This window comes from Platichthys flesus, chromosome 7 (genome assembly GCF_949316205.1).
Source record: "Platichthys flesus chromosome 7, fPlaFle2.1, whole genome shotgun sequence".
Lineage (NCBI taxonomy): Eukaryota > Metazoa > Chordata > Actinopteri > Pleuronectiformes > Pleuronectidae > Platichthys > Platichthys flesus.
The window spans coordinates 13963588-13988397 of NC_084951.1; the positions used below are offsets into that span (position 1 = coordinate 13963588).

Below are 24810 nucleotides of genomic sequence, written 5' to 3' on the forward strand. Positions count from 1 at the left end.
TTGGAGTATCTTACCCGTGTGAAAGTAAGGGTTGGCGTAGGGGAACCCAAAGGGGAACGACTGGCCGTGAAGAGCAGGCAGCGGTGGCATGAACCCAGGGGGCAGGTGGTACTTGACGTCAGCCTTGCCCAGTGCAGGGGTGAAGAGGTGACGACTGGGTGACTCTGTACCTGCTGAGCTACAGGGGGCGCTCAGCCTGCCTGAGCTCTCTCTAGGCTCCTTGGCACTGTCACATGCCCCCCTGCTTCCAGTGTCTTTACCCCCATCCCTCTCTCTGTCCCTGGGTTTACCCATGGACTTGGCAGCGACGCTCTCCTGCCTCTCTGTGTACATCTCTGTCTCGCTGTCTGAGTCCCTCATCTCCTCATCCTGCACCTCCCTGTCTCCCTCCCTTCCTCTGTCCTCCCTTCCACCTGTGTGCTCCCCAGAACGGAACTGTATCTGGGGGCCACGGCGTAGGGCCTTCCTGGAGTCAGCGTCTGGCCCAGCGGCGGAGCTCTGTGCCTGGTTCTCTTTGGGTGTGGAGGACGCCCCTGGTTGATGCTGCTGGTGGCTGAGTGCTAGAAGGGGCGTGGAAGCCCCGTGGCGAAGCACCAGCATCGCGTTCGAACGGCGGGCCAGTTCCTCGCGGAGAGGGTGGCCCTCTGGGATGTCGTGGAGGCTCCGCAGGGCAGGGTGGTCAAGGGGCAGGCCATGAGGTAGAGCTCCCAGCGAGTCGGAGCCCAGGAGACGCTGCTGCTGCTGCTGTCGATGGTGAAGACTTTCCAACTCCTTCTGTCTTAGCAGCTCTGCTGACATCTCGAGTCTGAGGAAGTAAAACACATCGAGACTTTAACACCCATGCCATCGGTTTAAAAATGTACATTATTTCACATTTAAATATTGGTTAAATTGATGTGTATTAAAAAATGTAATATATCCAGAAGTTTGCTTTTGAAACAATTTAAAAAGTGGAACTTTAATGTGATAAAAAAGCCACAGCTCCATGAAGATGATCCAAAATGTTGCTGTGGTTACAGTTAATATTTTTAACGGCTTCTATAATCATCGCATCCCGAAACATTAAAACACAGACACACAAACCTGGCCAGATTCTGCTTCCTAAACATCTCCTGTTGCCGAGCGAAGATCTCAGCTTGAGCTGGTTGGAGGAAACCATACCCTGTGATAGAAAAACAAGAATACACACACACACACCGGTGAGAAAAAAATCCCAAATGTTATAAAACCCCAATTTTTTTTGGGGGGGGGGGGGGGTGCTGGATGTGTATAAGCTATTCAGCTGAGGCATCACTGATAACTCACCAGGGGCCTGGCAAAGAGCAGAAGGCATGCCCAGGAAGGGAGGCCGCAGGTGAGGTCCTAAGGCGATGTGAGGGGCCGTCGGAGGCGACAGTAGGGGTGGCGGGTGGGACAGATCTCTGCAGACACAAACATACAAAGACATCATTAGGCCAAAGTTGGATTTTACTGAATATTTAAAAATGGGGGAAAGAAAGAAAAAGTGGAGGTATGTATAATGCATGATGGCTTAATGACTAGTTTTAATAATTTTGCTTCTCTTCCAAGTGTGTCTCCGCTCCACGTTGTGAGTGTGCGCACTCTGCCACACACCGATGTATGCAGTGTATTTTTATCAGTGGAGCTCCAGAGGCCCCCGTGTCGCCCCAGTGCCTCATCAGTCCTGCCACGCCACAACAAGCGCCGCCGGCCATAGCTGTACCCTGGACTGCAGCCTTTCACTTCCCCTGCCGCCACACACACACAATATATATATACACAGATAGACACATACACACAACTCTAGAGCCACACACATAATGAGAGCTGAATGCACAATGCCAGTGTGTCATGCTCCGACAGCTGGGGCGGCCCCTGTGTCTTGACCGGGGCCATGGGCTGAAGGACCTTCTAATTAACACTCATCCCTCCTCTCTCTTCTCTCCCCCTTTTACGCCCTTCTCCCGGCTTCCCTCCCTCTCGCCCTCTCGCTCTCTTGGCTGCATTGAAGCCGGTGAAAAGATGGAGCGTCCTGCAACGTCTGCTTCTGAAAAGGCCTCTCCATTATTTGCCTCGTCTTTTGTCCTCCTTAAGGGGGGAAAGGCGCCTCTCACCTTGCTCCCTCTCTCTGCATCTCTTGTTCTGACTAACCCATCTTTTTTTTTTTTTTTACTCCGGTCTCTCTACTTCTCTGTGACCTCTAAATATCTGTATTGTTCGTGTCTTTCTTTTCCTCCACTTTAATTTCTTTCACCTCTCCATATTTTCTCTTCTCCCTCTTCATCACTCCATTTCATCCCGTCTCTTTATGCCAGCTTCTTTACATCTCTTTCACTTCCTCTCCCACTTCTCTTCTCACTTTAGTCCCATCTCTCTTTCGATCCCTCTTTCTTTGAGTTTTTTGCTAATCGTCATGGTCAGAGGATCTGGACTCGATGACGATGCTCGCCGGACAACTCCAGCCACAGCTGTCTCCAGGGCCTTTCCGAGTTCACTCTCCAGCTTCCCACCCACACCTCTTCCCTCTGCTCTCTCTCTCTCTCTTGTTTTTTTCTCCCCATGAGCTGCTGCTGTCACACCGACCGGAGTTCAGCTGTGTGCGACTGCCACCACACAAAAGCATACACGGGAAACAAGCTGAGGAAAACAACAAAATCAAAACCAACACTGGGACGCATGCAGCCGCAAATATTGTTTTGCAACCGTGTTCAAATTAGCTAGCGCCTGCATGTCTCCCACCTCACTAAATGACGAGGGAGAAGGAGAGAGAGAGAGGGAGGAATTGCATAGAGGGAGTGCGGAGAGGTGTGTGTGCGTGTGTTGGGGGGGGGGGGGGGGGGGGGGGGGTTGAAGCCAGTACTGAGAGGGGGAAGGGGTGAAAACCATTCATCGATCGCCTCCGCCGCTGAAATGTTAATGCTAATCGTATAACCGCTCTCTCCGGCGGTGCCTCGCACTCCAGTGGCAGCTCCAATTAATCTTGCTGCGGCGCGTGACCCCGGAGCCGCGAGCCGGGGCCCTGCTAGCCGCTGCTTATGTAATTACACCGCCCAGTGTGTAATCACCTGGCCTAATCCCTCTGGGCTAGCAATTAGCCTCGCGACGCACAGTTCCACTAGGCTACGCTGAGGCGCCCACAAAACTCCAATCCACCCTGCAATGGCTCCCGCATGCCAAACACCCATCATCTCTGCACCCCCCCCCCACCCCTCTCTTCTGATATTCCATCTCTTTCTTCCCTCTCCTTACACACTGCCTACCATTGCCTGGCGTTAGCCCGCAGATGAATAACGGTCAATTAAAGCTGCATGACTGGGGCTGCCAGGCGTCTGCGCCACCATAATTAGGCCTAATCATGGGTAGTGAGAGAGACGGAGGGAGGGAGGGAGAGAGAGAGAGAGAGAGAGAGAGAGAGAGAGAGAGAGAGAGTTTGTGTCTGACACTCCCTTCCTCCATCTCTCCCTCTTTTCCTCCTTTTATAGGAGGCAATTTTGAGGGAGGAGTGGCAGACATTAGTTGTTTTGCTCTTAGGCTCTGTGTGTGTATTTGTCTGCATGTGTGTGCATGTGTGTTTTTCTTTTTGCCCTATCTCTGCATTTTGTTGGCAAACCACAAACATGCTATAAAAAGACTCGGCAAAAACACTCACCTAGTTTTTGCATGAGACTGAAAATGGGCAGATTCACAAATGCAAGGTGGGTTCATAATCAGGAAAAACTGTATCACAGGAAGGCCCCCCCCCCCCACACTTCTCTCTTTTTCTCTCCTTCTCTCGCTCTCCTTCTCTCTCTCTCTTTCTCTCTCTCGCTCTCTCTCTCTCCCCTCTTCTTCTTCCGCCTGCAGTGAGGCCAAGGGCTCCTGGGGAATTCACTGTTGTGTGACGACCTGTCAGAGTGGCGACAGCGATGTGTGTGTGCGCGTGTGTGTGTGTGTAAATGTGTGTGTGTGTGGCTGCATGCATTCGTGTGTGTGCGTGCGACAGGGCTGCCCTTAATGATGGGAGCGTGGGGGGATTAGGAGCGCCGCGCGGCCGCCTTCGGCTCCTTCTCCGCAGGAACACATTTACACAGGAAGCTCATTAAAATGGATGAGGCTCCCTCCATGCTCATTCCCTCTTCCTCTCCCCCTCTCCCGCCCTCCATCTCTCTCACTCTCTCTCCGTCCCTTCTTTCCCTACCGCTATCTCACACTCTGTGCAGCTCCTCACCCCCTATTTTTGTTCATCTCTCTCTCTCCGTCATTTCGTCCTCTCACCCTCTCCCCTCTTCATCCCTATTTTAACCTCCTATGTTTTCAACTTCCGCTCCTTCTCTCCCCCTTTCTCTTTACTTTTCTCCATCCTTCCCCTATTTGCCTTGCAGATGCTCGGTGAGCTTAGTGCCATTTAAGGCCAGACAAATGGAGCACCAGGCTCTAAGCCCATCGAGCGGCCCTAATGATTTGTTTTTAACAATGGGCCCTAATGGGCCCCAGATAATCAATGATGAGGGGTCGATGGAAAGGTGAGCCATGGAGAGCACTAGAGAGGGGTGAGCATCTGTCTCTATAGCTCACTTCCTCACTCTCATCTTTTCATTCTGTACGTTTTTAAGTTTTCATTCCAGTTATCTTGATTTTAATTTCCTCCTCACTTTGGAGTCATTTCACGCTCACATCTTTTTTACCCTTTTTTTTGCACTTTCTGTACGTTTTATTGGGAGGGGGTATAGCACATGAGCACATGAGATTGGGACAACACCACAATCAGTGATACCAGGTAATAAGGCCAATCATGCAGTCTGCGATTCAGTACCCAAACGTGTGGGATGGGGTCCGGGATTTATCCAGGCTTGTTATGTTTTTGCACATTAAACTGTACGTTGAAGCACAAGAAGAACACAAAGTTGGAAACTGTTCTAGAAATGTTTAGTGCAGTTGCATTAAGATCTCTTTGAATGTAAGTGACTTACTCTAGAACATGACTAAATGACCTCGGATTATGAATATGTCTCAAACTTTTGGCCCTATGGTGAATGTGCACGTGAGAAAAAGCATGTTTCTTGTATCACTAATTCTTTACCTTTTCTTTTTCTTAGCATTCTATAATTTTGTACATGAAACCAATTTTCTTCTCCCAATCATTTTGAGAGTCAAAGGGTTAAAGAGGAGGCAGGGGGCGGTAGAGGGGGAGGAAGTGAGGTGGAGATGGATGGATGGATGGAATGATGGATGGAATGATGGATAGAGGGATGGCTGAGGCCTGGTTAACTCGCACCAATCCTGTGTGGCTAATTACCCGGCGTGCTGTCGGTGAACGGCCACAGCTCACTGACCACATTCACACTGCACCACTGGCCACACACGCACAAATTAGGAGACATATTCACACAAACAAAACCAGATTCAGTCCGCCTAGATGAGCACGCATGCAGACGGCCAGCTTGAGAAATGGAACAAACACAAACGAACAACCCCCCCCCACATCCTCGCCTAAACACACACACACACACACACACACACACACACACACACACACACACACACACACGCACACACAAACCCACAGCCTACCAGAGCTGCACCACACAGCGCCTGGCCGTTCTGCTTCCTGCTTATATTCCCGCCCCTACCCCTCACCCCGCCACCCCCCCTTCTCTCTGTCTCTCACTATCTCATACACACACACACACACACACACACACACACACACAAGCGCCCTCCATCCCCCCTGCTGCCGCACCGCCGGCCCATTATCGATCCCCCGCCTCTCCCCGCGCCACATAAATAATCGACAAGCAATTACCCGCCCACTCCCGCTGCCCCCGGCTTTGTTTGGGAGGCGCAGGGGCCAGCGCTGGGGGGGGAGAGGAGGGAGGAAGAGCCGGGGATGCAGGCGTGCAGCTCCACAGTGGTAGCCAAGAGGTTATTGGATCCTTAGTTTAGCCATGAATTTGGAGACACACACTAGCACATGTAGTCACACGCACACACAAACGCACACACACACACACACATACAATACAACTCATTGAAAAAGCCCCAAAAAACTAGATCAGATCTTGTACTAGGAACGTGTGGAAGGATGGGAAGAGAAGTGCAGTGGAGTAGGGATGCGAGCGGTGTGTTTGTGTGTAGAGATGTGGGTGTTGGGCTTTATTAATGATTAATAACACTGGTATTGCAAGCAGAGCATGGTTGCAGTTTCGAGAGCTACCTATGACGCATTGACATTGACATTCAAGCAAAGCCTGTGTTTGCGTCCGTAACGTACCTGTCGGTGTAATGGGCGTCCCGGTGCTGCGGCAGACCCTGCTTGCGTCTCTGGCTGGAGGAGGAGGAGCTGCCGGCCGAGGGCAGGTGAGCTTCTAAGGCCACTGGGTTCCTCACCGCTGCAGCCAGCGCCTCCTGACGAGCACGGAGGATTTCTGAATGTGGAGGAAAATAGGGAAAGCACAGTGAAGGGAGAGAGACAGGATGAATAGTGAGAGGAAAGGAAAAGGAAAGAGAGAAGGGGTAGGGATAAAAACAAATTAGAATTCACGTGCCCCCAAGATACTGAACGAAACTTAAGAGGCAATATAAGACAGAAACTCGACCGCTAGCTTAGTTGATGGTTTCTGTTTAGTGTGTCGCAAATATGCTGTAAGTAAACTTTAAATGATTTTTAGGAAAAGAGAAGAAGTGAAGAACACACAAAGTTGGTCAGGGTACTGTATCGCTGGATGTGAGGGTGTAGTTTGCACATGGCTAATAAAAACACCAATAAGTTATTTTAAAAACCCCAATTGGCTCATTCCACATTATTAATGAAAGTGATGGCGATGCATTTTCTAATCCCCATGTCACGCCCATGTACGTGTACAGACACATGCATGTAAACACTCACACCGGACAAAGATAAACAGAGCTGACGTTTTGGCAGAGGTGTAAGAAATGAGCACATCACATTGAAAAACCATGTGTCGAGGTGTGGAAGCGAGCTGACCACTTCCAGGCAAATGTGAGGAAATGAAGAGGTTGATGCTGAAAATTGAAATGAAATCAATATGGTGTATTTGACATTTTTTTCACAAACAAATCATGCTGACAGCATTTGTTTTTTTTTTGGTACAATCAGAGCGAGCAAAAAAGCAACTTCACACATCAGGTGAGCAACATTTGAAACATCCCAGCCATCATCACCATCATCCCAACTTCTTCTTCAATCTCAGCCTGCCCTCCTCTCGCAAAATGTCTGCCCTCCACCACTCGCCTTATTCCATCTTTCCCTCTCTCCGCTTGTCCCCTCTCTCCCAGCCACCACGGCTCTCTCACTTGCCGTCGCAGGAGAAGGAGACACCAGGAGACACGGCTTCTAATGAGAGAAAAATCCATCCTGCTCTCTCTCTCTCTCTGCCTCAATCTATCTACACACCCACCTCCTCCACACATACGCACACACACACACACAAACACACACACAGGCACACACACACACACACACACACACACACACACACACACACTTTTTTAATTAGACAGATCCCTCAGGAGCTAGGGGCCATTTCCGCCGCCGGTGCGGGTGTGATGTGTGTCTGTGTGATTTAGGTGCTTGCGTATGCGTGCCTGACTGTGTGTTTCTGTGTGTGCTGAAGCAGCTGAGCGGGCGCCGGGGTGGGGGGGTGAAGCGACAGATATTAATGCGGCCCAGCTCCGGTGTATCGATCTGTTTGCTGCGCCAGGCCGCAGGGGACTCGGCTGGCGGCAGACAAGGGTGTTTGTGTCTGTGTGTGTGTATGTGTGTGAGAGGAGGGAGGAAGAGAGATAAGGGAAGGATCAGAGGGAACTGGAGACCAGGCGTGCACAAACACACACACAAACACACACACACTCGCACACACGCATTGCACACACACACAGAGTGTGTCGTACACTTGCATAGATGGTGTTGGGGTGACAGTGTGGAGGCGCTGACCTCTAAGAGTTGTGGTCACAATCCCACCTCACCAATTATTTTTGTATGTCTGCTTCAGTTAAAGGGGCCCTCCGGTGATTTAGTGTTGCATTTCCAAAAGTTTGGACACTTCCAAGAGACAAATTCGAAAAAGAATGAACAATCAATGCAGCGGAGCCTGAAATATTCAGGCTACATCGCAGCCAAAAAGTGACACGAAGAAGAATCCGGGTCGAGCACCAAGAACACTGGATCTTAAACTTCCCATAACGCCGAACAATAGACGAGACCCTCCCTGCCCATGTCTTTCAAACTCCATGCACAGTTTGTATCACATTTACTTTTTGTTAAAAAAAATTACTTAACTTTAGTAATTTTATGAGATATAGTATGCCTCTGGATTTTTCCAGGCTGGGCCACATTAGACTGAAAACAAGTTTCCACGGGCCGATTAGTTCTCTCTGTGATTGGTAAATTGTCTCTGACCAGGGCCGTAACCAGAAATTTTAAAATAATGAGGTCATGAGGGCAATAGGGCAGTAGGACCCCACCCACTTAAACCACAGACCAAAAATGATTCACCTCTGATAAGTTCCATTATAATTTTTTAATGAAACTTTACACTGTTTGGTAGAATAATGTTAATTTTATTTTGATTTCTGAACCAAATCAAAGATTCTGTGTCAAACAAACCAAACTTGAGTGATTGGTATCTACAGCTCTGACTTTGAAATGTTAAATAGTTGGAGTGCTTCGTTAAACCCAGATAATTAAAGATATGTGACACTGTAGAATTTTTTTCTTATTTCTCTCTTTAGTATTTCTTCTAGTTTTCCGCTTATTCTCTTCTATTTTTTATCCAGTCCATATCTGTAAAGCTTCACATGACAGAGGTGCCTTATTTTGCTCTGTCTCTCCCCTGCTCTCTCTAATTCTCTTTCATCATGCAAACTAAGGGGAGCAGGGTCACCTGGGGCTCCTCCCTTCAGTGTGTGTGTGTGTGTGTGAGTGTGTGTGTGTGTGTGTGTGTCAGAAATCCCCCTGCCTAAAACTCTTTTTGTTGCACCTGCTAAAACACAAGGGGAGAGTTCCTGTAAATTAGAGTCCTAACTGAACATTGGACACTGACTGGTTATTTTGGGAGGTCCCGTGTTTACAGCTCGGACCCATCCTGCTTATCCCTCCATTGTGCCATCCCACTTTCTCCCTGCCATCATTCCTGGAGTTGCGCCTAAATCCCTTCGGTTAAGCCGGGTTTTCCTCGGCGTGAGAATGCAGAGGAGCGCTGATGCAGCCTGGCCGTGCTTGTGATGGATTTGGTGGAGTGGCAGGTACACAAAATCCGACATCTTTCCACTGAAGTGCACCATACACCATAAAAGTTAAGTATCTTTTCAAGAAGAGGTATTCAACCAGTATCATTGGCTTAGCCAGCAGTACATTTGTGGCGTATTTGTCACACTGACTGTAATTTGACCAATCACATGCTGGAGTTTCCCGGCTCTTTGGGATGATGATAAAGAGACGTTGTTGTGTACAGCCTCTAGTTTCAAATCAGACTAAATTGCACGAGACAAAACAGGAGAACGCCCCCTCCATCCCACCCCTCCCAACACTTTCATCTGGATCTCTTCCCCCACCTCTCCCTTTCTTTTCTCTCTCCTTTCATCATATGAAGAGGGAGGGAAAGCCCTCCTGGCCATTTCCACAACCCCGCCACCCCTCCACCTCAACCTCCAATTGCAGGCCCTCCTCCCCCTTCCCAACTCTTCTTTTGCCCATCAGGTCCAGAGAGAGCCTCTCAAACAACACCTTGCACCTACACAGTCACACACACACACACACAAGCACACACCCAGAGTTCCTCCTCACAACCGCCTCTTTCCACGCACACACACACACACACTTTCATTTTCTGTGCCCTGCACTTCAAACACATGAAAGGATGCTCTGCAGGGACCGAGGCTAAAGGGAAAGTTGGAGGTGGGGGTGAGGAAAGGAGGTGGAGGAGGGGGAGGTGGGGGTATAAAAGCAGCTCTCGAGAGGTAGATGTATAGGGGAGAAGGTTGTACTGGGGGGGTCACAGGGGCCCCATCGCAGTCTAGGTCAATGTCAAGGGGCTTTCGCTGAAGTGAGCCTCTCCAGAGACTAAAACAGCTGTCCCTGTGCGCCACTTCTTAGACTGTTCATGTCTCAAAGTGTCAGTGTCTTCACACGTTTTCGGCCACTAATTTGAGAAGGAGAGGATTTGCAGGAAGCGTCACAGAAAATGCTGTGTGCTGTGGGCACAGTGGGGAGATGGACAACTTTGCCAGGTGTGGAGGAACATTAGCAGAAGGCTCGGCTGTCCGGGAGCCGGTGGTAAAGCCGGTGATGCTCATCATCCGCTTAGAGGATCGGACACGCACAAACACGACAGTGGACGCAAACACACACGTCACTAGAGGGGAAATTTCACCGTGAAGTTGTAATTTAAGGGATAGTTGTATTGGATAGGGTGACTTAAGCGTTAATGAAATGGTAAACTTGTATGTTTATTTTCTTGATTCCTTGCTCCAGGAGAATTTATCTTTTCCTCCTTCGTTTCCTTTGACCATTTCTCTACTCACATTTGTTTTTACTCTTATTCCTGGTGTGTCTCTATTTGTGTCTCTTCTTCTCCTGCACAGCAATTCTTCATTTAAACACAGTTCAGAAGAAGAATGCATGAGCGCGGAATAAAGGAAAGTGTGGGAACGATCAAACGATTTGGAATGTGGAAGTGTAGAAAGGGAGCGAGTCTGTGTCTGTGCCAGAGCGTCTGCTTCATACCAAGCAAGGCTTCTGGGAAAGGAAGCCAGTGATCAGCCTGCACCCTGGGCCATAAAACCCCCACAATGCACTGCATCTTGCCTCTAACTCCTCTAAGACGCGGGGAGAAGGCAATTAAAGCATTTATAGGCTTCGCCCCCCTAGATTTGCAGCCAGCAATTAAAAATCATTACTAATCAAATAAAAATAAAAGTAGCTCAAACTACAATTCAGCCAGGGCATCGATTGGATTTATGCTACTGTGAAAGAGCTCATAAAGACGAGGAGGACTTTATGATACATTCTTTAAGAAAATGTGTGAAATGAGTTAAAGTTTTATGGCAGGCAGAGTGAAATGAACGTAAAAGCCAACGTATAAAACCCAAACAAGGCAACTTTTCTCAGTTGTTTTTTTTCCACATCAAACTACAACTCTCTCAAACTAAAGCCAGTCAATTGTATGCATCTGTAGAAACGGAGAGGAATTGAGACACGCTGGTGGTTTGCAGAGTGTCGGGGAGATTTAGAGCCCTGGCAGGCAGCCAATGAGAGCTTCCGGATCAATTGTGGCGTTGATGCATGCGAATGCCTCGTGGGTGTTAACAACGCAGGGAGCCGCGGTGGTCAGAAATCACACAGAGTGACACTTTGACACCGGGTGGGCAAGCGCCGCAAATAGAAATGTCAGCCGTCTCGCTGGCTGGGGTTTTTTGCAATGGCAGCAGCGCGGCACACCTTAACATGGGACCCTGAGCACAGCGCTGCACTCTGGGGTTACAAAGCAGCACGGGTGACTTTGTGACAGGTGATAGAAGAAGACGTGTGTGGATTCCTTTTTTTTTTTTTTTTCTTTTTTTTTAGAAGCTAGTGAAGTGCTCCCAAAGAAAACTCTTAGTTTGAAGTAAATCTCAAGTTACTTCATCACAAAGGAAAAGAAATAAAGGAAAAGTACCTCTGTGTTCTTATCATGAACCGATTCTTACTGGCGGAGTAGGAAAACTGAATTTAAAAATCAACCACGCACTGATATTCCACGGGTACAGAGCCCAAGTGGAATCATTTTATTCCGTTAGTTTGGTTTCACATTGAAATTAAGGGAGCAGACTGAAGACATTTGAATGACATGTGTACATCCTGTCACCACATGGCCTGGGTATAACTACAATTTGATTGGTTTGTAGATGGCCGTGTGTTGGTTTGTTGTCGGCTTTTGAATTCATAAACTTTGTTGAATAAAGTGCGTAGATAAAAGTAGACTTTCCATTTGAATGGAGCAAATAAATGAACCGGTTCTCTTCTTTCATTTCATTGCCAATGTAATATATGTTTGGTACTACCAGCAAAACGGCCGTTAATGCATTATATCATCGGAATATATATATTTATTTATTTATTTTTATCGTTGGAGGTGACGAGTACGACCATTCCTTCTTCTTCTGCTGTTTATCGCTGCCTCAACTTCCTGCAAATGGTCCCAGGAGGCCGAACAATCCAAATATATATTTTCACACTGCAAAACGAGCCGAACCATGTTTCAGTGGAATCTGGATCATGGACCCCCTTCTCTGGTTGAACAAAATTGAGGTCCTGACCATGGTCTGAAGCACCTTTCACACCTGTTATTTCACTTGAGACTAAACTAAAATGTCTGACAGTCCCGACCAAAAAACATAGGTGTGAAAGGGCCCTGAGTGCACAGTCACGTAATGACAGTGGCAAACACACACACACACACACACACACACACAGTACAAAGTTTGTGAACTGACCGTGGCCAGGCAGACCCATGCTGCTCGCCAGCTGGTAGAGGCGTTGCTGCTGCTCCTCGTAGGACCCTTGTTCGCTGAGCGCTGACATCATGCGTCTGTAGTGCTCCTCAGGGCTCATGTGGCCGTGGCTGCCGCCCGCCTCCACTACCGGACTCCGGGAGTTTTCTGCGGAGAGGAAGGAGACACTTGTATTATGACCTAACTTGATTGCCAGTATCCAGCCCATCAGGAGATGCATTCTAATGTGAAACTCGAGGCACGGAAACTCTTTTAGGCTATTATAACTCGCTTTTAATCTAATGCTGCACGCTGACCCATCTTTTCAGCATTAAGTGAGTAAATAATTATTTTGTGTATTCATCCACGTCCACATTCATCTTCAAGTCAGTCGTTATTATCAGGAATTGGCCTCAAGCACATACTCAAATTAATTCTGCAGCTTGAAACCAATTGTGTCTCAAAGTAACAGCCAGAGGTCACACATTTTTTTTTAATTAGAAGTTAAAAACACAAAACCCCATGTCAGTACGTCACTAAACTGAGCACAGGCCAGTGCTGTGCAGGAGCCTAGAAAACAGTTATCTTCAAATGGACAAGAGAAGAACTAAAACTAGTGACGGTTCATTAAGTACTCTACAGGAACCAAGTTTTATCTTATTTGAGTTTATGATTTGTAGTTAGGATAAAAACCATATATGTCCCAGTCCTAAAAACGTCCCAGAATACCATGGGGACACAGTGCCACTGAACCGTTGACATAGGGCCTGCCTGGAGTATCAGCCAGAAGACATGCGTCCACAGCTCATTTATTAGGAAGTCACCACTGATGGACTGGAAGCCTCTTCGGATGAAGCCATACACATACAGGCATACATTGTTAATGGAATGGGCCTGACCCGAGCATGAACTCGCCATTTCTCTGAGAGAAAGTGCAGCAGTGTCCATGCTAACAGCTGCATGGGCTGAATGCTTATAAGAAGTCCGATACTGTATTTGACTACGTAAACAAACGAAAAAACAAAGAACAAGAGCAGCTCAACGTAGCGCTGTGCAGTGTTTAAGGTGTTGTGAAGATGATGTGGTGTATGATATCTATCTGGCTGTCAGTCACCACACTTAATCTCTCTCTCTCTCTCTGACCTCCCTCCTCTCCCCCCCTCTCTCTGTCAATAGTAACATGATCTAAGGTAAGGGTGGAGGGGGATATGGGGAGGTGGTTAGGGAGTTGGAAGAGGGAGAGAGAGGATGAGGAGGATGAGGAGGAGGAGGGAGACGCAGAGGAAAGCAGGGGTTATTTTTACCACCCTCCTTCTTATTGAAACCTGAGCCTGGCCCCGGGCAGGCGAGCAGGAGTGGCGCTGAGGAGCGGAGGTGGGGGAGGAAGCGAGCAAGCAAGCATCTCTGTCTCCACCGCCAAGCTCCGGCTAATCCACCCAAGGTCCTTGAGTGTATGTGTTTGTGTGTGTGTGTGTGTGTGTTTGAGTGTGTGTGTGTCTGAGTGTGTGTGTCTGAGTGTGTGTGTGTGTGTTCGGCGCAGCGTCTAAAGTTTTTGCGCTCTCTGAACACAGCGGGGGGGGGTGCCGACTTTGCAAATGAAAGAAAAGTAGGCGTCATTTACGCAGCGGCATCCAATCTCTCCGGCTCCATCCAAACGCTAACCTCGCTCGTTCTCTCTCAATCTGTTTCTCCACCTGCGTCAGACTTCAGCCGAGAGTGTTTGTGTCGCCACACTCGGAGGCAAAAAAAAAAGTAAAGCGCATAGATATCACTAATAGGAGGAGCTCAAGGTTAAGACACAGGATCAGGAGTGTTTTCGAAATAACTTAAGTACACTTTTCTGGTCAGTCAGAACAAACAAAACACACAAACAAACACACAGAAAGTCTTTGTCTCCCTTGTGCAAATATGCAGCAAAATAAAAATACATATAAGACGTATACAGAGGAGGTTTGCTTTAAAAGCCAACATGCATACGACACAAGTCAGAATAAAAAACACACAAGACCCATTTCCCTTAAAAGGAATCCAAGCCCGTGTACAGAACAGACACAAACACAGATAAACAAAAATACACATATATATACACACACATCCTTATACACACACACTTACACAAAAAAAAACATGCATCTTTCAGAAGCTGGCTTGTGTCTAAGTACAACCATAATGGTCGGGAATGAGTGCTTCGCCGCACAGTGAGAGAGGGAAGAGGCTGCAGGCAGGGAGAGGCGGCCGTCGGTCAAAGGTCACCCAGAGGGCAAAGGTCAACACAGGGTTCCTGTTCAGCTCTACACAGCTCAATCTGACCTCCACATGCACTCATGCAAATAACCTCACCTATAAACATGTCCAAATTTGAATTTTTACTGATATTTCAAATAATGAGAGCTATTTATGCTATGTATCTGTGTGCCGCTGATGTTGTTTGGCCTACACAAGGCCTTGGAGGGTGTGTGTGTGTGTGTGCGTGTGTATGTGTATGTGTATGTGTATGTGTATGTGTATGTGTATGTGTATGTGTATGTGTATGTGTATGTGTATGTGTATGTGTGTGTGGGTGTGCGTGTTTGTGTGTGTGTGCGTGTGTGTGTGTGTGTGTGTGTGTGTGTGTAGTGATGAGGCTGGATGTGCGGTGAGTCGCCCTTGGTTTTGCCTGCTGTATAATGCATCAGTCAGGAAGTCTTCCTCAGCAGCCCAGAGGGACAGGCCCGGTGGCCGCGCCGGCTCCACACCGGGGGCCCGGTTTCACACCACATGGGGGAGATATAAATAATAGAGGACGGCGACCAGATTCCGGAGCTACAGAGGGTTTAACGTCTTGTTGTGCCTTGGCTAGGTCCGTCAGACAGAACCAATTAAAAAGCAACAATTACGTTTTTATTTCGGATCCGGCTGACTGATACTATCTGACCTTAATGGCCTATTACCTGAGATATTATATAATTTAGATATTACCGCATGCGTTGAGTTAGGAGGAAAGCAGCATGGCAGGCACCGGTTTATGTAACAGTTCCCTCATTAAGAAGTCTAAAAACGTATACAATATTTGACTTGTGTACTAACGTTGTCCACACTGTTTTAAATGCGCAAACCCACGTTGCTCCAACATTATTTGTGCCTGAGCCGCGTCATGTCGATTTTTATCAGCAATGGCGATTAGGACAACATCTCCCATAATCCTGTGCTGCGTCAAGACAACAAACTGTCTTTAGTTAACGGCCAAAGTAAAAAATGTCACATTTGAAGACTGAGTTGAGGTAGAGAATATTTCCTCTCTACATGTGTGTGTGTGCAAATGCAACTGTTACTGTGAGAGGCAGCAGAATGGGTTAACACAGAGAAAAGTGAGCATGTGTGTGAGGCAGTGTGTGTGTGTGTGTGTGTGTGTGTGTGTGTGTGTGTTCCCATCATCACCCTAACCCTAACACACTGACCACCAGCAGCTAAATCAATACCGCTGTATTTCTCCCTCTTCTCTACTCCGCAGTGTCCATCCTTTCTCTTTCACCATTACACTCGTTCACCAGTCTCCCCAGTCAGCGAACGCATGTCCAAGCACATCTGTGACCCCACAACACACACGCACACACTGCACAGGTCTTACCTTTGGGAGACACGCTACGTGACTTCTTGCTGTCCGAGGGACACTCGCTGCTGCTGTTGGGAGAGAAGCTTCTCCTCTTGCCTAGAAGGGCATCTGTATACATAAGGAGAGAGGGAGAGAGAGGGAGAGAGAGAGAGAGGAAGTTAGTAAGAGAATACCAAAGTAAACGCCTGATAGTGCCCGCTCTGCTCTGTGTCTACCTGCGTACATGGCGGCTGCTTTGATAATACAGGAAGCTGGAAGAGGGAGAGAGAGAGTGAAAAGGAGTCAAATGAGAGGGGAGAAAAAGAGTGACAGGTGGAGAGAAAGAGAGAAACGGAGCGAGTGAAGCGAGCCACGGGCGTCTGGAGATGTGCCTGTTCTGTCAGAGATGAGAGGGGGGCCTGCACCGCCGTGGATGACAGATCTGCCCGGCACATTTATGTGTGTGTGTGTGTGTGTGTGTGTGAGATTGTGGGAGGGCGGGGGACACTGTCTCTCTGTGTCTCCTCCAATGTCTCTTTCCAACCGTCTGTCCTCAAGTGTTATCACTCTTCTCTCTCTCTCTCTCTCTCTCTCTCATTTTCTCTTTTTCCAGATGTTGGCACAAAAGCCTCTGACATAACTAAAGCAAATGATAGCCTCTCAGCTGCTTGAGAAATTCCTCTCAGCCTGAATTATGTCTATATCATGTTTTTATTTTTTGTTTTTCTACCTCCGTGTCTCTCACCCCCACCTTGTTGCACTCATAAACACGCTTCCTCCCTCCTCTAGGTGTGCTTCCATCAGGAGTTCTCTCTCTCTCTCCCTTCCCATTAACACCCTCGCTGCCTCTGCCTTTTCCTCCCCGCTCTCCTCCACCTCCACCCTCGCCACCAAAGAGGAGCGTCTAGCGTACAATTACCGCCTCCCCCTCCTCCTCCTCCTCCTCCATCTCCTCCTCCTCCCCTCTCATCCCACTCTTCCTTCCCAACCCGTCGCCTCACATACACCCCCCTCCAACACACCTCAAATCAATACGGGCCTAATCAGAGAGGGAGGGGATCCGGAGCACACTGCACGCAGCGCCGGCAGAAAGGAAAAATCAGTGTGTCACTCTCTCCCTCTCTGTCTTTTTTTCTTTCTTTCTTTCTCTATTTCTATCTCCGGCACCTCTGTTTTTTCTCTCCAACTCAGTTTCTTCCTCCACAAAGACAGCCAAGCCACAGCAGCAACTGCTTCCCCTCTCTTTTCTCACTCTCTCTCACTTCCCTGTGCATATCTTTAGGGATGTGTGTGTGTGTTTTACTTTTTACTTTCCCCCTGGAGGACAACGATTCCTCTCTCTGAGAGTGTCTTTTTCAACAAAGCAAGTTTTCATCATTTGCACAGCATGCGTAAATAGTGCAGAGAAACAATGAACAGGGGGTTTAAAAAATGATCAACACCCGAGCAAACAGCGATTGCTGCCATTCGTCTGTCCTCCTGATATTGTTACCCTAGCGACTGGAGGGAGAGAGGACGTAAAGTGGAGTTTGACCTTTAACCCTTTAACCCGTCACTTACATCCTCTATTCTCTCTAACAAGACACAGACAGACGTGGAGGGGGAAGAGATCCAGACAGGACTCTGAGGATTTTTGTTGTGCGGCGAATGAGCCCCATGTTGATGAGAGGGTGAGTGAGCAATTGAGAAATGGAGAGACAGGGAGAGGGAGGAGGTTCACTAATGATTCCGTGTTTGATGTTGCTTCTCAGGTCCTGAGGATATACACTCCCTATACCACCCTAAAGAGACAGTGGGACCAAAGAGGGGGTTGTTAATTGACAAGTGCACGCACACACACATTCATGCTCACGCACTGAACGGCTTAAAAATGTCTACTTCTTCTGTCGTCTCCTTTTTGATCTCTCATTCTGTGATTCTTCTATTTTAAGATCATCTTCAGTCCCTTTCTTTAACTGGTCAATACAAAAAAAACACAAAAGCTCTGCATTGGTTGTGGAATATTAACCCTGAGAGCCCCCATCAGTTTTGCCCCTTCTTCTACCAATCATCCACACCCAGAGCCTATCATGATCAAACACACACACGCACACACACACACACACACGCTCCAGTCTTCTCTCGATGCCTCACTCAAGACACTCTGTCTCCTGAGCAAGTGCCCGAGGGCCAGAGATTTGAGGGCGGAAAGCTTTTAAAGCCAATTAAATGGGGCTTCTTAGAGCTCCGGCGCTCTCTTTTAAAGCCGAACCCTGAGCGTCTGCTAGCGTCGACGCTAACCCGTTTGCTTCCCACTGTCACCGCTGGCAGTCAACTTTCATACCCTGGGCCTGTATTCCACATCACCTGCTTCTTAATATTGCTGAAGAATTCGTAGTTATAGATTCAGAAGTTTTATTTTAGCTCCAAGGCTGAGGTTTTAACTGTCAAAGTGGCACGGTAATTTACTGTGCATTCATGTGGTGCCGACAAGGAGAATTCACTGTAACGCCAACTCAAGTCAGAACAATTCAGAAAGTCGGCATAAAGGTTTGTGATCATGTGCATCTCTCATAAACACTGAATAGCACTTTATATAGCAGAGAGAGGTGTCAAGGTGAAGTTTAAGAGCTATGACACATTTTCAAGCTCCATGTTTTTTCCAGATTCTCACTCAAAAGCACCTGAACACACTGAAGTCCGAATGACGACTCAGGAATTGAGAGCTTCCGAGGAGCACATGGATGCACGAATAGCACAAATAGCATTAGCTTCTATGACATGGCGTATTTTATTTGCTATTCATGGTGAACATAAGAGTGCAGGGAAACTTTTTTTAAGTTGTCCTGAACACAACAGCTTCAAGCCTCTGACTCAGTCTTCCCTTGCTAAATATTCTACTCTTTATCAGCTGTTCCTCCCACCAAAAGTAAAGAGGGATGAGCACAGAGGGACAGAAAGAGGGAACAGCGGGGCTTAAACCTTCTCCTCTTTCATGTGACACCACCGGGGTGAACCATCCGCAGGGGAGCATTCCTCTTTTTCTCCCTTGCTCTCGGATTTCCTCTCCTCCCTCAAACTTTAGCCCTCCTCCTCCTCCTCCTCCTCTCTCCATCCCATGGAGCATGGTGACAGCTCAGACAGGCAGACTCCTTAATTCCTCTCTTACTCCGTTAATCTGTCATCTTTATCAGGCTGGGGGGAGGAGGGGAGGGTATGCGAAGAAGGAAGGGGGTGGGGGGGTGACAGGCGGGGATGTGGGGGTGAGCCGCCAGCCGCAGCCCCCGATCAATCTCCACATTACAGCTGACAGAATGGTGCTAATAACTTATTGATCACCCCTCCGTGCGCCGGGGCCTCCGCCGGCCCTGAAAGCCCCTTCATTGATTGGCTTACGGGCCGATGCAGCTGGGAGAGGGAGGTGGGGAGGTGGGGAGGAAGGGGGGTGGGTGGGTGAGGGAGGGAGGGAGCGATGGGGAGAGAGGCGCTTCTGCTCATGCTGAGGGTAGGATGCACAACAGCCAACATGTGCAAGTGTGCACACGCAGTGGTTCTTATTTATTGTTTGACTTCTTTGACTTTAAATGAATACATAAATATAAAGTTATGTCTCTTCACAGAATAGCCCTGAGAAACCATTTTGTCATGGCAGTACAATATACATCCCTATTGACCAATGGGATGTTTTAAAACATTAAAAAACTTAAACTAGAAGAAAATATGATATCATAAGAAATCCTGATGTGTTGTCTTTCTATGATAATTATGTAATAAGGGATTGGTATTACTTTAAAAACTAATCCTCACTCAAAGTCAGTTTGAAAAAAGAAAAAAAACACACTAGGCTGCACATTCACACACAAGCAAACAAACATCTTAAACCAAGCATTTAAATGAAACGTAAAGGTGCACACACACACACACACACACACACACACACACACACACGCCACTGCTACAGCCCTCAACCGCACTCGCACCGCCAGGCTGTAACTGCCTCTGGGAGTCTGAGTGCAGGGAGCAGAGGAGAGAGAGAGGGTGGCGGTCCAAAAACACCTTATCTGCCTGTTTGAGTCTCCGGTCTGACCGCAGAGCCACAGTTTACAGTCTCCACAGGCAGCCAGACTCTCAGCGTCGGCGCCCCTGCTCTCCCACTCCCTCCCTCCCTCCCTCCCTCCCCTCCGCCTCTCATGGAGCCTCTGAATAGCCAGCAGCTGGAGAGTGAGAGAGGGAGTGAGGGAGGAAGGGGACGGGCGGCGAGGAGAGGGGAAGGAGGGAGGCAGCCCTCCTGTCTATCCCTCAGATTTAATTAACGGCCCACTCCGGCACAGAGACGACCCGGCAAGCCTGCTTCCCTTTCCTCCTGACCCACACACACACATACAGACACACACACACACACACACACACGGAGCCATCCACCGTCATTGCTGCTGTCTGCCCTCCCCTGATACCACCACCGCACTCATTCATCTCTCTTTCCTGTCTCTCTTTCCAAATGTTTCTTCCATCACTGCATCTCTCATCTCTCTCTCTCTCTCTCTCTCTCTCTCTCTCTCTCTCTCTCTCTCTGTGTTGCTGACTTTTTGTCTCGTTCCTTTCTCTGTTCTTTAATTTCCCTCCCGTCTCAATCCCCGTCTCTCAGACTCTCTCCCTCCGCTGGTGGAGGTTAAACACTTTTGGAGGAGACGTCGAACAGGAGTGCTGAGTGGCAGAGCAGAGTAAACACAGTGTCGTAGACGGCGGGCCGTGTTTACATCTCATCCATCTCCAAGTCAAATAATCCACTGCTCTGAAACTTCATAGACGCTACACCCACCAATGTGTTTGGGCACAAATTTGAACCTGTGTTGATTTTGCGTGGGCACGCATCTGCATAACTATGTGCTATTTGGTGTGTAATAGTGTGTTTGTGAATGTGTGTGCGTCTCATTTCACTGGCAGACAGAATTAGAGCCAGTGGCTGATCGGATTGGACTTGTTTACAGACACGGAGCGAGCTGCTTAGGCAGTCTGTTAAATCTCCCTGTAATGCTCAAACGTGCAGATTTTGGGGTCCTGGACCCCCTCTGGTGCAGACCCCACTGCTCTCACCCCCTCTTCTGTCACCACCCCACCACCCACCTCTTGTCTCTCTCCATTAAGACAACTACTTAGGGCTTTGATTTCTCCATTAAATTCTGCGGCTGATTAGACCCGTATTTGGGGGGAAATCCTTCCCAAACCAGGACTAAGACCCTTGCTGGGACGGCTGTTGAGCAGTCTAATACCCTGCACCTTCCACCCACCCTTCCTGATATCACAGGCACCGTATGGACAATTAATCTGGCAGACAGAGGCGATGAACACACACAGAGAGAGGGCATGGAGGTGTTGGGTCTTGCCTGATTATACCTCTTGCTGTGCCTCTGGCTAATGGGATAAGGAACAGGGTCATACCCCGGCCAGTAGTGGAGCAAAGGTGTGAGCTTAACTGATAAAAAAAGGAACTAATTGATTAACTAGGAGTAAATATACTACAACTACAGCTGATTTATTTAAGATATACATTTTTCCTGTAGGAAAAAGTCAGCAAATCCATCCCGTCGATTGTCTATACTGCATATCCTTGGTGGGCCACATGGGGAGCTGGAGCCAAACCCAGCTGATATTTGGCGAGAGGCAGGGGGACGACCTGGACAGGTCGCCAGCGTATCGCATGGCCAACATACAGACACACAACTATATAATAATGTGAAAAGTTTGTTTGGTTTGCATGTTGCCATAAAACACTGCTGCCATCAGTCATTCCCTGTAAGGCTGCAGTAAACCACACAAACACACATTATGTGATGAGGTAAATAGGTAAAAGTAACATTCTGTGGCAGAAACATCCGGTACAGTCGGTTGATCGCTGAATATTGATATCCACAGACACCGTTTCACAACCATATGTCTTCAGCGGCTGCACAACTTCTTCACACAAGCTACTTGACAAATAGCTGTGATTAAATGCTGTCTATGCTCTGTCTGTAAGCTGCGAGAAAAGCTCTTAGCTTAGCATACACTCACCATGGTTCCTCTGCTCACATGAAAATGGATTAATGGCAAACAAAGCTATTTATTCAGAGGTAATTTAAAACGGGAGGTTTAACAAAAATCCTGGAGTGCAGCAGAGAATGTGGGCAGAACATTAAGTAATCAGAGCGACCTTCAGGAATGAGTAATAAGCTTACGTTAAATTCCTCCAATCACACAAATTAAAGTAAATTAAATGGGGGAAATGGAGCGTTTACATGTGTTACAGGGAGATGAGAAGGCAGATGGATCATCAGCCTTGGTGCAAAGGAAGAGAGAGAGAATGGAGGAGGGGTTGGGGAAGGAAAGACGACATCTGACACTTAGCCTGTGTTAAACACACATGCACACTGACGGTATCACTGGGGGTCCTACCTGAGTTTCCAGGACTGGCGTTGTGGTCAGAGGCTGATTGGTCCTCGGGCATGCCGTGCTGTCTGGTGTGGTGCAGGTTGGAAATGATTGTAGAGAGGTCACTGTCACGACTGTAACGCACGCACACACACACACACACACACACACACACACAAGCACACACAGAGAAAAGAGAGGGGGAAGAGAGGATAAACACATTTAAAAGGGTGCCCAAACAAACTTAATTCCACGCCGCGCAATCTAAAGCAGCAGAGCGTAAACTCATACAATTTCACACACTACTTACTGCAGAAATCCTTCATCCAGACAGACCTGTCCTCTCTGAAACACATGCCTCAACACACTCTCTGCAGCTACAAGTGGCCGTCCTGTAAAGCGTCTCTCAGCTCGGAGGTGTGTAATACACACTGACAGACTACTGCATCCAGCACTTTTGGGTCTCATCCCTACTCATCTTCTACACTAAGATGTATTAACGAACATATTCACAACTCATAAGTAGTTTAGCAGCTTAAAACATGATTATGGCTCTTTTTAAAACTGCGGCCGCCAAATGCTGCAGATGATTTGAAAAGAAAAATGAATCAATATTTAAGATTTAAATATCAGCCTTGAGCAGGTTTTCATTACAGGGAATATTATAAAACAGCATAATATTATATAACACTGTTGATAAAAAAATATGATTTAATGTTTATATTCTTGAATATTCCTTCACAAGAAAACCGTTCACTGCTCTCATGCATCCTCTCCTGCCCTTCAGCTCCCAGAGGAGGAGCAGGAGGAGGGTTAAGAGATTATATGCCCAGATCTGGTTGGAGCCACTCTGCCCTTCCAAATGCTCCCCAGCCAGCCTCTCCAACCCCCCCCCCCCCCCCCCCCCCCCCCACACCGGTGGACCCACGCAACTGTGTCATGGAGGCATTTCATTTTCAATCTGATTAGCATCCTGATCGCATTAAATAGCATAATGATGGGAAATAGGCGCTTAGCATTTGAGGGGAGTGTAGCAGCCGCGCAGTGCACGTGTAGTCACGGTGTAATGGCAAACAGCTTGTGTGGCAGGAGAGGTACAGGGTTGAATATTTCTCAGCTGACAGTTTGCATTTCATTTACTGTTCTTGGAATCCGTCACAACCCCTAAAAATATGCAGCGTTCCGACACATTATTTGGATGGTATCAGACTCCTCGAGTGTCAGCAGAAATCTCCTTCGCAGGCCTAAAGTGGCAAGTTTATTGAAAGCAGAATCCTCCACGAAGGGGGTCTGGTATGACATGGCAAAGCTCCGTTTATGGGACAAAAGCGGTGAATGGTTCTTAGCTGCCACCGCTATGACGAGGCCACACTGTTTGCGGCCGCTGGATTTGGGTTTTTACAGTCCCATGATTACAGGCTCCCGCTGTAATGTCAGGCTGCCGGTCGCCAAGCTGTTTTCCACACGCTAACAGGAAAGATGAAGGGGAGCGTGTAGAGGACCTAATGCTGGCCGTGCCGGCTTCACCAGTCGCCTTTCCGTCACGACGAACCAGTGACTCAGAAAACTGTCTCAGACCAAACACTCCCCGCTAGTTGCTGCGCACGGAGATGCTTGATTTGACTGTGACTGCAAACTCTGAAGACTAATGATAGGCTTCTTTTTTAGAGTGTAAATTGCTCAAATTAGTAGCTTTCCCAGTCTGAGCCCAATGGTTTTCTTCAAAAGACAAAATGAGATGCAGGGAAGGTTGTTTTTTTCATTGTGCTTCGAGTTGTAAAATAATGTATCTGTGCAGATCTGCGTCGACCAGTGACTCCAAAAAAAACACACATCGCACACAGCTATATGCTCCACTGTGAGAAACTGCAGCTAAATCCATCAATCCGCTGGCTGCGTTGTAACACTACCCTCTGTCCATCATTTAAAGTGATCGTGAAAATGCAATCCTGAACTTCTCGGAGAGGTGATGGGGTTATTATCCCGTGGCAAAGTGGCCACTCTAAGCCATGAATGGCAAGGACATTGTTAGTGGGGTAATTAGCGCACTTCTCCTGAGCTGTCCCACCTCGGCCCGGGCTAATGAGGGCCTAGTCCTGTCCCCATCCACCTCTGCCCTCCCTCTATCCCCCCTCCCTCCTCTCCTCTTTCTATGGGTGGAGGCAAGGTCATTCTCGACCTCTGGAAGATGGAGAGGGGGGGGGGGGGGGGTGGTGGTTAAAACCCAGTCACCTGAGTCAGCGCTCCCTAAGGAGCTCCTGAGGCCAGCCTTAGCAGGGGAGGACGGGCGCCTTAGAGAGTACGGCGGGGGTGATATTGTCGCTGTCGGGCCTGATAGCTAAGAAGGACATGAGCCGGCTTCTTATCTCCCAGGTGCACGCCGG

General features: G+C 48.1%; 1 protein-coding gene across 2 annotated transcripts in view; it reads right to left on the bottom strand.

Moving 5' to 3' along the window:
- samd11 (sterile alpha motif domain containing 11) overlaps positions 1–24810 on the bottom strand; it is a 59968-nt gene that overhangs the window by 4031 nt on the left and 31127 nt on the right. For both annotated transcript variants that reach the window (XM_062392943.1, XM_062392944.1), the window contains exons 4-10: positions 22451–22560; positions 16076–16168; positions 12472–12636; positions 6251–6404; positions 1306–1421; positions 1084–1162; positions 15–805 (exon numbers count right to left, since the gene is read on the bottom strand). In XM_062392943.1, the coding sequence (XP_062248927.1) occupies positions 15–805; positions 1084–1162; positions 1306–1421; positions 6251–6404; positions 12472–12636; positions 16076–16168; positions 22451–22560 (1508 nt within the window). The remainder of the gene's footprint in view (positions 1–14; positions 806–1083; positions 1163–1305; positions 1422–6250; positions 6405–12471; positions 12637–16075; positions 16169–22450; positions 22561–24810) is intronic.